General features: G+C 44.0%; 1 protein-coding gene across 9 annotated transcripts in view; it reads right to left on the bottom strand.

The window, feature by feature from the left end:
* Positions 1–1,746: 1,746 nt before the first annotated feature.
* STOX2 (storkhead box 2) overlaps positions 1,747–16,147 on the bottom strand; it is a 195,795-nt gene continuing 181,394 nt past the window's right edge. For 6 of the 9 annotated variants that reach the window (XM_086379921.1, XM_086379922.1, XM_086379928.1 and 3 more), the window contains 2 exons: positions 11,267–13,532; positions 1,747–6,121 (listed from right to left, as the gene is read on the bottom strand). In XM_086379921.1, the coding sequence (XP_086236047.1) occupies positions 5,926–6,121; positions 11,267–13,532 (2,462 nt within the window). In that variant the 3' untranslated portion in view covers positions 1,747–5,925. Of the gene's footprint in view, positions 6,122–11,057; positions 11,107–11,266; positions 13,533–16,147 lie in introns of all 9 variants that reach the window. The other 3 variants (XM_086379924.1, XM_086379927.1, XM_086379929.1) reach the window with 1 other exon arrangement.

Below are 16,147 nucleotides of genomic sequence, written 5' to 3'. Positions count from 1 at the left end.
AAGGACCTTAATTTGTAGCTGTCAATACTTATATGAAGGTGACCCTAGGACAGCTCTATTCCTAACCCATCCTTGTGTGCACAGTACCACACACTGCTTTGCCCTTCTGATGTGGAAACCCTGGAGGTGTATCGGGATATAAGTGGGGAGGAGGCAGGGCGGGCAGACTGGGAGGAAAGGGGGGCGAGGAGCTGTGTGTGTACACGACAGGATGGATTTTGTATAACTGCAGAGGATTCGTGCTGGAGACCTCGGATCTCGGGTTTGGTACCTATTTCAGGAGGCGGGGTGCAAGGGAACAGGCATGTCAAAACCAGGCTCTGGACAAGGAGGGAGGCAGCTGTATGTGGACCAAACATTAAACATTCCTGGAAAAGACGGGTAAGGCTTCTGGCCTCACCCTGGCTTCCAGAGTCATGGCCACCTCACCTGGAAAACAACCCCTTTCCTCGTTGGCAGGGCGTGTGTGTGCATATGTTCACGTTTGAGGACAGCAAGGAGCAAAGAAAGCCCTGTTAACTGGTAATATACAATCATCAGAAGAAGGTTTAGTCCCCCTCGAGCCTTGTAGAATTCTGAACCTTGCAAACCAGCCACTGTAAGTCCTAAAACAACTGTAAAAACGACCCAGAAAGATGGTACGGGGAGGAAGGTGGGAGGGGGGCTTCAGGATGGGGTATGGGGAGGGAGGAGGGAGGGGGCTTCAGGATGGGGAACACATGTACACCTGTGGTGGACTCATGTTGATGTATGGCAAAACCAATACAATACTGTAAAGTAATTAGCCTCCAATTAAAAAACAAACAAACACAGGACTCTAGTGTGAGAGGAGCCATGGCTGGGATGGTGCTGTAAAAGACGCAGAGATGAACTCCATCGAGGAGACGCCAGTGTGTGGTTCCAACACCCCAGGAAACAGAGTAATGAATTTTCTCATAGATCTAATTTATGAAACCTCTCCCGAATAAAAAAATCTATGGGAAAAGATTGGATGTATCCGGAATACTGTAAAACCTTCTGGGAGAGTTGACAGAGTGATGGCTGATTCCTTTATCTTACTTGGCAAAGATCAGACCGATAATAATCTCTTTCCTGTCTGTATTCTACTAACCCAGAGCAAAGCAATGTCTTCCATGGCTTTTGCCTCCATTTTTCCTGCGTCCTAGCTTCCTCAAGCCCTCAGTGTGTGCAGAAATTTGAGGATGGTGGGATGATAAGAGAGCCGGGGTGGGTGGTGGAGAGTCAGGGAGGTTGGGGGGGAAGGAAAGGATCACTTCCGCGGGGGCCACTGTTGCCCGACGGCGCAATGCTAGCTGGTTCTGTGACTGGCCTGTGATAAACGAAGAAGGTCCTCGACCAGGATCTTTTATCTCCTAATTTGAGATTAAAAAAAAAAAAAAACAAACCCACTTGGAACTAGATCAGCTTCCCTGGCAACTCCAGATTCTTCAGATTAGGGCTCAGTATACTGAATTTCAGTTGTGCTGAGAAGCACTGTGGAGAGGACTCGATAAAAGGTTTTTTTTGTAGTGAAAGTTTCTGTATCAGCACCTTCCACTGCCAGGGGCAGTCGTGTTCCTGAAAGACGGTATTTTAGCACAGGATTGAGAGAAGCCCATGGGAAACTGTAAACAAGCGTGTGCGTTCCAGATCTACTTCCGACCCCAAGGGCATCTGGGCGGCTTTTTTTGTTTTTTGTCAAATTCCCAACACCCTGAACTTTTTGAATGAAAATGGACAAAGGTGTCAAGTTGTATTTGTTTTCTTTGACTTTATTAGCACACATCAGAAAAATAGCATTGTATTTCGTGATTTCTCATGAGGGTCTATCAAACAGATAGAAAATAGATCACTGATAGCTGCCACTGTGTTTCTGGGTAATCGTATGTCACTCCTTCTGTTTGTTCAAGTACGGGTATTACAAATAGGACCTGCTCTGTGAACTGTGAATCCGAATGCTTTGGAAGCACTTTGAGATCCCAAAATGAATGTGCGAAGTGCTCATAGGTTGTTCTTGGTTTTTAATCAAGCTCCAAACGCTGCCCATGTTATAAATTGTGAGGCTTTTCAAATCAAGATCACTACTGCATGGTGAGCAATATGCCTATCATTTAAGTTAAAAACGTTATTTTCAAGTACACTTTGTGGTGATAAGTGGTTTGTCCTGGGTAGAATTTTACAAAGCTGTGCCAACCTAAAAAACAAACAATGCTTTCATTGCTGCTGAACAGGTTTTTTTTTTTCTCCCCATGGTGACTGCAATATAATTTAAACTTACATTTTAGAAATGCTGGTTGGATTATGAAAAAGGGAGACTGAGGAACAGCTGGTGTTCACATCGTTGTGATTCCAGATTAACTTTCACTGGATGCTTCCTGAACTTGAACTTCACAACATCAGAAAAGCAGTCATTTATTACTTTTATCCAGCTAGTCCTCTTTCAAGCTCTTCCCGTTTTCTCTATTTGATGGCAACCCCCTTTCATGTGCTTATGAAGGTCCCCTGAGATGTGCAAAATATATAAAATGAAATACAAATTATGGAACGGAAATTGTGGATACAAAGCACAGCTCTTTTAATTCCAATGAAATCTGGGCTCGATACGGTAGCATGCAAGTGAAGGCAGAGAGGCCCAAAGTGCTCCAAAGTTGGCAGTCCAAATTTCTGGTGTGTCTTATGACCGAAAACCTAGAATTCAAATCAGATTTTCATAGGAGTAAATAGCTTGCTAAATCATGTTTACCAACTGGCTCTTGGCCAGAGAGAGCTCTTAGCAGGAATGAGGTGGGGGCAGGGGCGGGGGAGACAAGAAATTTAAACTTTTCATTCATAACAAAATCAAGTGCGCTTTCTGTGGGAAAGAAGAGAGATGGGTTTACAGCTGAGAATGAAATAATGCCATCAAAGAAAAACCATGGCAATGAGACAGTCACGAGTGCACACAGGCAACCACTGACACACACACAGAATGCCATGGCCTAATGGTTAAGAACGCTGTCAACTTTGCTTTTCTGAACAATACACTTGAACGCACTGCGGCCGCTTCATCAAATTTATGGAGGTAGTTATATGTAAAAATAAAAATTACCATAAAGTAATATGCTGTATCATAATAATACATAAGTGTGCAAAATGCCGACAGATGGGTTGACCCTTTAAAGTTGAACGCTACACAGAGATTCAACCAGATTTCAGTTTTGTAAACCTTTCAGTTGATAAACTCTAAGTGAAGTCTAGGTAAGCAGCCGTGGGCCACAAAGCGATCGTTTCACCGGAGGAAAAGGATGCGGGCAAAGCTTGGAGTGGGTTACAGAGAACATCACCGCAGACCATCTGGGGTCATACTTGTAACGTGCTTCCAGCCCCCTCTTCTCCCCCATTCATTCAGGCATCCCAATTCGATTCTGACGGGTATGTATCTGCATGGAACGTCTGCTCACACCATATCCTCCTTGAAGTCCATCGTTTCTATGCTAATGGCTGCTGGTCTAAGGGGGTTTGTTGTTGTTTTTTTTTCCCCTAAATCATGTACCCCATAGCATCGGGCAAAGAATGTATACATTTTATTCAAATGTCTTCTGTAAACCTATTTCTTGTGAAATATTGATAAATTCATATTTTAAAGCTTCTCTTTAAAGGTAATGCTTTTCTTTCCTGTTCACACAGTATGTGATTATTCTAATGGCTACTTTAGGAGGATCAACTAGAGGCTGATGTATTGTTTCAATGGTTCTATTATTTATGAACTGATTGTATGATTCACGCTGGAGAGTAGGTTTAGGGGTGAAAAAAAGAGAATTTAGACAGAAGAATTTAGTAACTGTGTGGTATACAACTCCCCAAGGACACAGACTCTGTGTATAGTCTATTGGATACGTTATCATTCCTTCTGGACAAATTTAAGCAGTGAGACAAGAGTGCATTTGTGAGCAATCAAGGCATGCCTTGGAGGAAATAAAGCATGAGACTGAAAGCCAACCGACAGAAGCATTTTAAAGGTGTGGGAGTTTGCCAAGAAACGTGCTCACGTTTCACTATAAGCGCAAAGAAAGGAAACTATACTAAACTCAACGAGTCCAGTTTGACCCAACAAAACTTCCAGCTATCTGAAAAAGCATGAGAGAGTCTCTAAATGTTTCAAGAAACAGCCCAACTGTGTCTATTTAAAGACTCTACTCTTTTAAACAGATGGCTAGTGACTCAACCTAATACTGAAGCAGAAGTGTTTTGCCAATTTATGCCAATTCCTGAAATCCGAGGTGAAAATATTTTAGATTTATTTTTGGGTATTTATTTTATGGTATATGGCTCCAAACACCACATGCCACTCAGCTAAATAAAACTTTTGGTCAGACCATTTACTGGTATCAAATGAAATCCTTTTGTGAATAAAATTTCCATTATCTACAGATTTATTCCATGGTTCTCCTAAAATAAGACATGGGAACTTTTGAGACATCTCTTTCCTAGAGAAATGAATCTTGATTATTTGTAATTCCTTTGTTGCTGAGAACCTTCTCTGTAGTCATCATGACATTGTAAATGGAAACAAAATGTAATTAACAAGCCATCCTGAAATAAATTGGGCTAAAAACTATACATCCACCTAAAAATGCCTCCTGAAATTGGTTACAAAGTTTCTGTAAACATTACTCTGGCATAGTTCATGTATGCATAATTGTTATTCTGATAAATTTAGGGGGCATACAGTTAGGGTTCCACCACACTTGCAGAATGACCACATTCTGTTGTTAATTACATGGGCACATGTATATTTCTAATCAAAAAGTATTTTAAAGTTTTCTCTATAGATATCTTCCCAGGAATAAAAGGCCTGAAGTTCAGCTCTCCCTAAATTTGCTCTTTCCTATAACCACTAAAAATTATCTCCCACAGCCTAATTTAGGCATTCTATTTAAAACTACATAAAATAGATTTATGTCCTTCCATTAGAAAGAATAACGTCCCCAGGCCATAGTCTTCATTTGTATCACAAAGAACATTTTGCTTTTAAACAAACTAATTATCGTTTATCTCTGATAGTAAGATAGCATCACCCTTAGGTCTCACAAGGAAGAAATGCTCTTCCTTCACTATCTGATGAACACCTTTTTAAAAGTCCGCATTCCCTCTCCCATCACTCAATGCTGTGCCCCAGCCAGGCTGGGGGACCCTTCCTTTGTCCATTTCAGAATCAAAGGCCTATATTCCTGTTTGTGATGATGGAAGGTTAAACATATGGGACAAGCATCCATGACACTTAAAAAAACAAAATCCTGAAAACAAACACTCCCAGTATTTGGATCACGACCCCTTCTGACACACTTCCATGGGCTCCTACAAAATCGTGTCAAAAAAAACTCACAGTGCAAAATGACTGGGGCCTCAGTGATTCACACACAAAGGGCTGGGGTCCCTTTTCATCAGTTTGGCATCGATTTCCCTCAAGGTAGACCCTTGCATTTGACATTTTGTGGTGGCTTAGTTGTTTATCTTTTTTTTGTTTGTTTTCTTTTGGAAGTGTCAAGGATCAGTTCTGTGGCACCATCTGGTCACAGACTGGGAGCAACACGCATCTGTGGCATTTTAAAATGGACTTGGCAACTGCAAGACATCGAAAATGCATATTACACTTACAGTGTCTAGACTTCCCTATGTGTGCTCAATTACAATTAGTGAAGCAAAAGTATACACATCACCCTACTGCTATTCTTGTTGCTACAGAGCCATAAATGTGAAAAGCAATACTCTGAAAGAAAGATTTTTCGGTTGTTGTTTTTCGCCCTAGCCTACTTAGCAGCACAGTTTAAGTCAACACAAAAACTGCCGTTGAGATGCTTGTCTTTCCAAAGATGTAAACACCAGCCACAGTGTCGTAAACTTGGCTGTATCGAATGAGACGGGAGGTCAGAGGCAGGATGACTATCACACACTAGTAACAGAAGCTTGCAAGCAGTTGGAAGGTTTCTGTAATTTCTCAGCTTCGTTGGTGGGGGGGTCCGTACTTGCTCGGAAACTGAAGGCCGGGCCAGCTCCACCGTGGGCTGGGCTCCAGGTAGGGTTCTGACGACGGTTACTTTCAACAATGCTTGATGTGTTGGAAGCCAGGCTCTCCCGAGTGCTACAAGAGTAAAAAGGTTTTGTTTGGTTTGGTTTTTAACATAAATAATTATATATCGAGCCCTAGAGGAAGAGCAAATGATGGAGTTAATGGATTTCCTCTGGCGGTTTATCATGTCATGTATATAGCATCTCATACTGATTATTCACATATGCTCCAGCAACTTGGACTCCAGAAGCTTTTCACAAGACATGTTATCATCAGCAGCACACTGAGTAAAGGGTTTTCATACAGCTAAATATGTCTTCCCTAGACTTTCATATTCAAGGAAACACCTTCAAAATCTGATGTGATAGATGGCTCTCGTGTTCCTTTTTTAAAAAGACTAAAGACTTTAAGAAGATTTTTAAAATTATACATAGGTAATGATTCCATTTCAGGCTCGAAATTCGTAGATAGAATTGCTCCTGAATCAACTGCATACTTTTTTTTATCCTAATGATTCTGTTTTCATTCTTGCTTAGAAGATTTTTGACTCTGGAGGTGAACTTCAAGCAGGATACTAGCCAATTTGCAGCAGTGATGGGAATAACATTCTTTTTTAAAAACATCATACCTCTGTTTTAAATACGTAACACTTTAGTTAATGTACATTCTATTTTCAGATAAGGAATCTAAGGTTTTCTCTATTTACATTTATTTCTTCCCTTCTTCCACTTTGGTAGAAATATTTAATTTTTTAAAGGAATCTTTAGAGGTGATTTTAAAGCTTTAGTATTTCGATTTCTCTTTTAATTTTTCTAATTTAGAAATACTTAAATCTATTTTATTGTCCCAAGAGGTTTATAACATTTAACATGTCAAATGTGTAGGACAATGACAGATATAAGATTACTTGGCCTGACTGACGGGAACTGAGTGGGTTTCGTGTTCTAGGTCCTCAAAATGGTAATACGAAACTTACCAGCTCACAAAGAGGTAGAAGAAGAGGATGCTCAAAACATCCACCCTATTGGATAGATTCAAGGTTTATAAAATATTCTTCCATGTTGGTCCCCATCACTGATTTAAAGTCAATCTACCCAGTGGACATCCTCACCACCTGGCTTTCGTTCTCATCCAAAACCCACAGTGAATCTGTCTGAACATTATCCCTTGGCAGCCATGCCTGACAGCGTATTTCATCCTGACCCTTTGTGGCCTTAAGCTTGCTTCTCTCATCAGAAAGCCAAGAGTTAGTTGTTTAAAAGGGAGTTTGTTCACCGACTACCAAAAAGACAACTGAACGCTTCCTGACTGCAGAGGGTAACTCCAGAGCATTCATAGAAGTAAATCAAGTTCTTTCATGATGCTTATGGTCAATCTGGGCATATCTAAGGAATACTCCAAATATCATCTTTAAGTGATAGAAAAACACTAGACTTACCTACTTACCTGCCTTACACCTCCTCTAAGAAAATCCATCAGTGTTTTTCCAGGACTACAACTGAGAGTCAGGTGGAGGAAGGAAAAAGGATAATAAACATGTAGAACCCCAGAGAGGTCATGACACGCTCCTTCGGTTGCATTCGTAATCACAATAGCAACTTTTTAGGGCATTTGACTCCCTCATCTTTAAAGCAGGTTGGGTTACATGCTGTACCTACTCAGTGACTCAGAAGAAGAAATAAGCAACCAGGAAAGATCTGTACACCCAAAAGCTAGACAAATGCGAGTTATTTCTGTTGTACGTCTGGCATCTCATGAAAAAAATCAGTCACTGTGGGGAGGCTTGGGAATCTATGTATTACTAGTGACTTTTTTTTTCCTATGGGAAAATGCATTTTGAGGTCCAAGGAATTCACTTTTAAACCACTTTTTGAGGTGGGAATTTAACTTGTCAAGTCTCTACTGTATGTCAGGTACCATCAACACACATCATTATAAGAGATGGCCTAAGGTGGGAGCTACACATGTTCTAAGATACCTCGGACTACCTTTGACCACGGCCAACATATTAATAGTGATAAACACAATGGGGCATTCCAGTGTCTCCAAAGGATATATCTCATTACTACTGCAACACTGAGTACAGTGTTTGACAGTCATATGGAAGGCTGTGGACATGACGATGAAACAATTCATGGAGATGGAGGGTGAGTGGTAACAACAGTCCTCACATTTAAAATGTCACACTTTTTTAAAGAGAGCTAATGGAGTGCAACCTATAAAAATCTATAAAACCTATAAAAACCGATAAAATCTCGGAATTTTACAGGCCGAAGAACTGAACCAGGGGCCCTGCTGTTCCGTGTCCCGCATGCACTCCCCTTGGGCCCGCACCTGGACAGCACCGGACATGTCAGACGTGCTGGGCGGCCTGGAGCCCTCTGATTCTTACATCGTGTTTATCAACAGGTTTTCAGCCTCAACTCTGGAATAGCAGGCTTTGCACAACAGGATTCTTCATTTGCAACATTCGGTCTCACGGCATACTTTAAATTTCTACCTTGTTTCCTTCTCTCAATGCACTTTGAAGTGAAAGTGTTAGTCGCTCAGTCTTGTCCAACTCTTTGCAACCCCACGGACCGTAGCCCGCCAGGCTCCTCTGTCCATGAGATTTCCCAGACGAGAATACTGGAGTGGGTTGCCATTTGCTTCTCCAGGGGATCTTCCTGACTAAAGAATTTTGGAAATGTGGCCGAACACGACTTCTGAGTCAGCACTGAAGACTTGACAGTGTGGAGATCCCCCTTTTTTTGGCAGGGGGAGTGGGGTGGTGGCACAGGTCGGACCTTTGTTGCTCAGTGAGCTCTTTCACTGAAAGATCTGAATAAATGGCCCCTGAAGATTCCTGTATCTTAACGGTGGAGCTGTGTCAGCATGATAATGCTATTTGGCAAAAAGACTCCTTACACTGGAGAGTAAAACTTCTTGTAACTCAAATATTCTCGTTCACAGACAATCCTCGTGCATCCGAAAGGTAACTCAGTAAATTTATCGAAGTAGAGGGAATATAGTTTAAAAATAAATATCAAAAATAAGTTTGCCACCCAGGTTCTAACCAAAGGATATGAAAACAAAAGGGGTGCGATCAGGAATTGTTCTATAGATTCTCTAACTGCATGACATTTATGGGTTATCTACATATTCCCGTAAAGAAAATTCTACCTAATAAGAGAGGGCAGATAGCTCCTGAGTGAAGACAGACTCCTCAGGATGACCTACCAGGACAGCACATTTGACCCTGAGTACATTATTAAAGCAACGCACATAAGCTTTGTTCAAGAAATGATCCCGTTCATCAATTCCATTATCTGTACTCCTAATTTAGAGATAATAAAATATATTCTGTGGAGAGACTGGTTCAACAATTACATGAACATTTCTGTTTACCTGCCCCCATACAAAAAACGTTCAATATTATGCAGTGGTCAGGTTTTGAGTGAGAACCCACTAACCTCTCAACATCCCCCTTACAACTATCTCTGGAGCACGGTGGTTTTCCCTCTGTGGAGGTCTAGGGGCCAAGAGTGCCCCGTGAAGAGCTGGAAACGGGTGTGCGGAAGCATCGAGCAGGGAGAACCCAGAGAATAAGAAACAGCAGAGCAGGAGGTCCAGGCCAATAACCCACACCTTCCATAAGCAACATAGCGAACATCTACCACCAAGGGCAGACTTTTAGTCACGCTTATCTGCTATCCCCTACTAGGAAATCAAGAGGAAAAATGAGAATAGAAGAGGGAAGCAGAGAGAAAAGAATATATTGAACAGTTGGTATATAAATTAAGATTTCATGTGGGATTAAAAAACATTCAGCAAAAATTATTTCTGAGCAAAGTCACGTAACAGGCCAGTAGTCTGCAGACTGAGTGCCATGGCCCCCTGAGGTTTTAAGGTCCCTGAGGGTGGGCAGAGGAGACCTGGAGCTCCTGGCTTCCATGTTAACCAGGGTGCCATGTCTGTGGTTTGTTTAGACATCAGACTTCCACATGTGTTAACTCGGAAAAGAAATGTTACTTGACAATAATAATAATGGTAATAAAGAACTAGCCCTTTAAGAAATAACCAAGGTCTAACAGGAGGCAAACAGATGAATGATTCCCTGTTCTTGTTTGGGGATGCTCTGTCTCCAAATTACCCAGAGACAGAGTCAAAGGATTACAACGCAACTAATTTTAATTCTTAATAATTAAAATAAATATAAGAAATATATATTCGTATCTTGGACTTGTTCAAATACAAACTGCTATAAAAAGTTGGGAATCACAACTAATGGGAGATGTCAATCTCTCAACAGTATTTCTGCATCTCAGAGTCACCAATCTGGAGTAGAATTCAGAAGGAGAGTCAGGTCCCAAGTCGCTCTTGGAAGAGAAGGAAGAATTAAGGAGAAAAAAAAAGGAAAGTGGCATAGACTCCCTTTTGCTTCCTAACCCCCTGAACCACTTCAGTGCCCTGGCTGTGGCCACTAGGCACTGCACACTCAGCTGTTAACCCTCTGCTGAATTACCAGCACCTACCAAAAGGAAGGCACCACGATCGGCATGCCTACAAAGTGCCGATTCTGCAGGAGGAGAAAAGAAAGTGCTGGCATGCACTTCGATCTAACGGAGCACAGGCCCCCAGTCTTTCTGGGACGGGACCAGTTCCACGTGCCTGCAGACTTTTGAGTGGTGAGAGGAAGGTGTATGAGAGCAAGGGGTGCAGGCTGCACAGAAAGTCAGGGTTGAGACGATAACAAGCTTCTAGATCTGCTGCAGAGGTTGTGAGATGAGCTATTATATTCTCACTAGATGGATTCCCCATCTTTGAGTCAATCAAGTTATTCCCAACCCCTACCTCCCACCGTCACACTGACTACTCATTTTACTCAAAAAAACTACTGTTTTTTGAAAGACTTAAAGAAAAAAAAAAAAAAAATGAACAACCCTTCCTTTATCAGCATGGTGGCAATATCAACATCGAAATACTGGGAAATGTTGGTCTTAGATTGGACGGGAAGGAGCCAACCCACCAGTCCAGATTGGTGATCTCTACAGCTGCAGAAACATTTGTTTCAATTCCTGAAAAAGAAGTCAGAAACAGGCTGTTAACAATACAACTCACACAACTCTTCACCCTCTTTCACAGAACTGAGACTGAAATTAGAAACTCTGAGTTAACCTGCATAAAGCCCCAGGCCCCGGTGGACGTTTGTGTGCACGCACAGACGCCGCTCCCTACCGTGGGGAGTTGAATCCACTGTCCACTGTGATGCTGCTGCTGTCCATGCTGTCTAGACGTGCCGAATGGGTGGCCCTCTGGTTGCTGCTGCTGTCGGCTTCCTTTGGGGCGAGCAGGGTGAGGTTCTTCTCAAATTTCCTCTGCAAGTCTCTTTCCTTCTCCCTCTCCAGGAGCCACTGCATGGTACCTACATCGTCTCTGTTTTTCTCCTCCTCTGCGTTCTTGTTGGCCCCTTCCTCAGACTCGTCGTCATCAGAGACGTTGTAATAGTCGAAAGAGGCCTCCTGGTTCCCCACTGACTCCTGCTGACGCTGGGAGGCCGGCAGGGCGGGGGTGGCCGAGGTCCCCAGGGACGGCTCTGGTTTCTCGCATCGGCCTGGCAGTGTGTCGGCAGGGGTCTTCGGGTGCGATTTGAGGAGGGACAGGGTTGATTTGTGATAGCTGTTTACAGACAAGGTGCTGTGAAGAGGTTTGAACAGTGTGTCTTTGCTGAATATCTCTTTCCTCTTGTCCAGGGTGCTGGGCTCGGCGCCGTGATGCTGGATGAGGCGTCCGTTGGCAAGGCCTTCAACTACCGCGCCTGGAGCGACTGGACCCCCGCCCGGCCCCTTTGGCGACTCCTCCTTGTGCCCTGCAGGCTCCCTGGAGGAATGAGGGGCCTGCCTGTCCGACAGAGGCAGCTTTTTCACCCCTTCCACCAGGGTCAGAGTGTCGTGGTCCTCTTTGTTCTTCCCCAGAGGAGACGGCGCCGTGAGCACCGTCTCACTGGAAGTGTTGCACTGGAAATAGTCATCTGCAGCCGTCTTTGCTGGACAAGAGTTGAGTTCACCAAAGGATGGCAAACTCTCTGGCGCTTTGCCTGGCTCCAAGAGGCTGCAAGCGCTGGGCGGTTCCTTGCTGCCACTGACTATTTCTGGAATACACACCTCTTTATAGCTTGCAGACGAAACGTGAGCCCTTTGATGACCGATAGTCTGTGTAGGCCTTAAAGTACTGTCGTCAATGTAGGATTGGCTGGGGGTCTGGTCATCTTGGCTACAGCCTTCGGCCAGGTCTTCAGGCGTCCCCAGAGAAGAAGCACCCAGAGGGCCTTTAGAGTTATCCATCGATCTGGACCTCTCCTTGGCCTTGTTGGATCTCTCATTCCTGGATCTTCGGTCCTGGGTATGGCTGTGGCTTCGGTGCACTTTCGAGTGTGAGCTTCCCCTGGAAGGCTCAGGAAAAGGCATTTCAGTCCTCCTTTTGGCCAGTTCCCCAGACACGTCCCATTCTGGGGTCATGGGGAAATGAGACTCAATCACGTTGGGGTTGCTATGCATGATGAAGTTATCCCCTTTGTGTTCGATGATGAAGCAGCCCTCCCGGGGGGCCCTGGTAAGAGGATCGCAAAAGTCATACTCCCTCTCGCCCGGGATATCCAGATGGGAACCATCGGATGGGTCTCCCTTGGATACTCGCGTCTTGCTGTGCGACCGAGACTTTCCGTGGGATTTGCGGTGAGTCCGGCTCTTTTTACTTCTTCCGCTGTGATGGGCGGAGGACCCGGCTTTACTCCGATGCGCTTTCTCTTCTTCAAGTTTCTTCATCAGTGCAGTGTGCCGCATGACGTTTTCCACGGTCAAGTCCGGGTTAATACGCCTGATGATCTCCATCTCCACCTCCCGAGGGATGGTGGTCGGCGTGTCCTCGTCTCGCAGGGGCCACTCTTCGGGAGGAAACTGGGCAGAGAAGTTGGCTAGCTGCTTGGTCTTGTCCTTCTTAAAGCTGAGCCGGAATAACTTGAGCCCGAATTTCTTGGACTGCTTTTCACCATCTTTCGGTTTGGAGAGGGTTTCCGTTTTGTACGAGAAGTTGACAGTACTTTTACTCTTTTCAGTGGCTGGCACCTGGCAGAGGGAAGGAGGGCAGTAAGGGTCTTTGCAGTCCTTGGCGGGCTTCCTCTGCAGGGTGGCCGCGTGCACGGCATGCACGTCTTCCCTGCAGCAGTGGCAGGAGTCGCAGTGGTTCCTGGGCAACGTTCTTTCCCTGACGCAGCCTGAGGCAGAGGGCGTGATGGTCCCCGGCTGGGGAGAGGTACACTGAGACCGATCAGGTATCCTCTCGTCCAGATGGTACCATTTACTGTTAGTTCTTATGAGGGAAGGAGTTATGAAATAAGTCTGTGGAGTGACGATGAAGTAGCCATCAGGAGTCGGGTAGATCTTCCTCTCCCGGACCAGCGTGTTCAGCGTGTGCCGGAGAATTTCTTGGCTTGGGGTGGGAACACCTGAAACCAAAGGACACACTCATGAGAATGGAAGGAGAGGGGTGTGGTTGATTCTGGAGTGTTTTGAGTCTGCTTATGGACTGAATGGTGCCCCCCCAAACTGATCCCCATGTTCAAGCCCTAATCCCCAGGGCGATCTACTAAGAGGTGGGAGTTTTGGGGAGGTGATTAGGTTCAGATGAGGTCATGAACTTGCAGCCTTCGTGATGTGCCTTTATGAGGAGAGGAAGAGACTAGAGCTCTCTCGCTCTGCAATGTGAGGGTATGGCTGTCTGCAAACCAGGAAGGACGCTCTCACCAGACACTGAATCTGCAGGTGCCTCGATCTTGGATTTTCCAGTCCCAGAATTGTGAGAAATAAATGTCTGTTGTTTCAGCCGCCCAGTCCATGGTATTCTGTTATAGCAGTCCACATGGACTAAGACAGAATCCTGTTAATTTTGCCCAGCTTCTAAGTATCATCATACAGCAACTAAGCAGGATTCAAAGGTGTTCATTAAGTTTAACGTGAATCCTGGTTTTCTCTGAAAACTCTTATAGAATTGTACTACCAACAGAACAGGAAAAGATAAACGCTGGGAAGAGAAAAATGGATGCTAGATGGAGTTAGGTGGCTACTGTTGTTACAAACCTTTACTGAACTGAATTGTTCAAGACAGAATTTTATTTTGGCTGCCCTGCATGGCATGACGGATTTTAGTTTGCCTACCAGAGATCAAACCTGAGACCCCCCTGCAATGGAAGTGCAGAGTCCTAACCACTGGACTGCCAGAGATGTCCCAAGGGCAGAATATCCTTAAATGAAGAAAAAACGTTTTCAGTATCTTGTAAGTTTACAGAAAAGACTTTCAATAAAAGCAACTAATGAGGTGGATGAAACTGGAGCCGGTTATACAGAGTGAAGTAAGCCAGAAAGAAAAACACCAATACAGTATACTAACACATATATATGGAATTTAGAAAGATGATAACGATAACCCTGTATGCGAGACAGCAAAAGAGACACAGATGTATAGAACAGTCTTTTGGACTCTGTGGGAGAGGGAGAGGGTGGGATGATTTGGGAGAATGGCATTGAAACATATATAATATCATATAAGAAATGAATCACCAGTCCAGGTTTGATGTAGGATACAGGATGCTTGGGGCTGGTGCACTGGGATGACTCAGAGGGATGGCATGGGGAGGGAGGTAAGAGGGGGGTTCAGGATGGGGAGCACGTGTACACCCGTGGCGGATTCATGTTGATGTATGGCAAAACCAATACAATATTGTAAAGTAAAAAAAAAAAAGCAACTAGGAAGTCATGGTTAAGAGAGCCATCCTGGTATTGAAAAGCAATCTAATATATATAGAGGCTACCACATACACTTGAAGCTGCTCCATACGCTCATTCCAAGATTAAGTTTATTTAATAAACTTAATTTTATAAATTATATAAAAGGGCAACTAGACTTGACCATTGTTTAGGATGTACTTTCCAATTTTGAAATCATCATCTTCAAATTTGAATGTGATGACAGCACTGGTGGTATTTAGGTGAGACCTTCCTCCCTCCTGTCATAAGCCAGCAAAAGGAAGGTGGCAGCAATATGAATTTTTCAAATTCATAGAGAGCTCTAATAAACACACCAGTGAAAGCTCAGGGGCTCTAAATCCATCTGATCACCGAGTCTCAAACTGCTGTATTCTCTACATAGATGTTCCAGAAGAAAATCACAGATACCCTTTTGTACAGTGACTGTTTTCAGAGTTTTGTGTGCACGTATAAGCGCTGTCTTAACACGCTTAAAGAGACGATTAAGAACATGCATTCTTCAGAGAGTATAAATTCTCCAGGCTGTAGCACATTTAATTTCTTTAACGTTCTCTCTTCCTCAGTGCCACAAATCAAGGGTGATCATACTTTGAAGACTGACCTGAATGATATCATTTGGAAATAGGTCAGGTGGAATCATCCTGGCAATATGCAACCATGTCTGACCCACAAAAATGGCAATTTCAGGGGAGACTGAACGCTCGGGCTCCTGTGTCAGACTGCAAGGATCCAAATTCCAGCTGCACCACTGGTAGCTGATGTTACTGGTTGAATTAAGTGTGAGTCCCCCTGCCGCCCATATTCATATGTAAGTCCTCATCCCCAGTAGCCTAGAATGTTACCTTATTTGGACATGGGGTCTTTATAGAGATAACCAAGTTAAAGTGAGGTCATTAGAGTGAGCCCTGATGCACACTATGTCTGGTGTTCTTCTACAAAGGGGAAACGTGGACACAGAGATATCACACTGAGAAGAGGAACTGGTAGAAGGCAGATAACTACTAGCCCCAGGGAGAGGCTGGGACAGATTCTTCTCTCACAGCCCGCAGAAGACACCAACCAACCCTGCCAATATGTTGATCTTGGAATTGCAGCATCCAGAACTGTAAGATAATAGATGTCTGGACTTTGTTAAGACTGCTCTAGAGAACTACTGCAGCTGGTAGTTGAGGCAGTCTGAGCCTCGACTTAGTGTCATCAAAATGTAGACAATAATAATCTGTGCATGCTTAGTCGCTCAGTCATGTCCAGCTCTTTGCAACACCATGCACTGCAGCCCGCAAGGCTCCTCTGTCCA

The sequence above is a fragment of the Bos grunniens genome, chromosome 27, assembly GCF_055505025.1.
Source record: "Bos grunniens cultivar Pamir isolate PY7600 chromosome 27, Bosgru_T2T1.0, whole genome shotgun sequence".
In the NCBI taxonomy this organism is placed as follows: Eukaryota; Metazoa; Chordata; class Mammalia; order Artiodactyla; family Bovidae; genus Bos; species Bos grunniens.
Note: the sequence above shows the minus strand (reverse complement) of the source record. Positions and strands in the feature narration are given on the sequence as shown.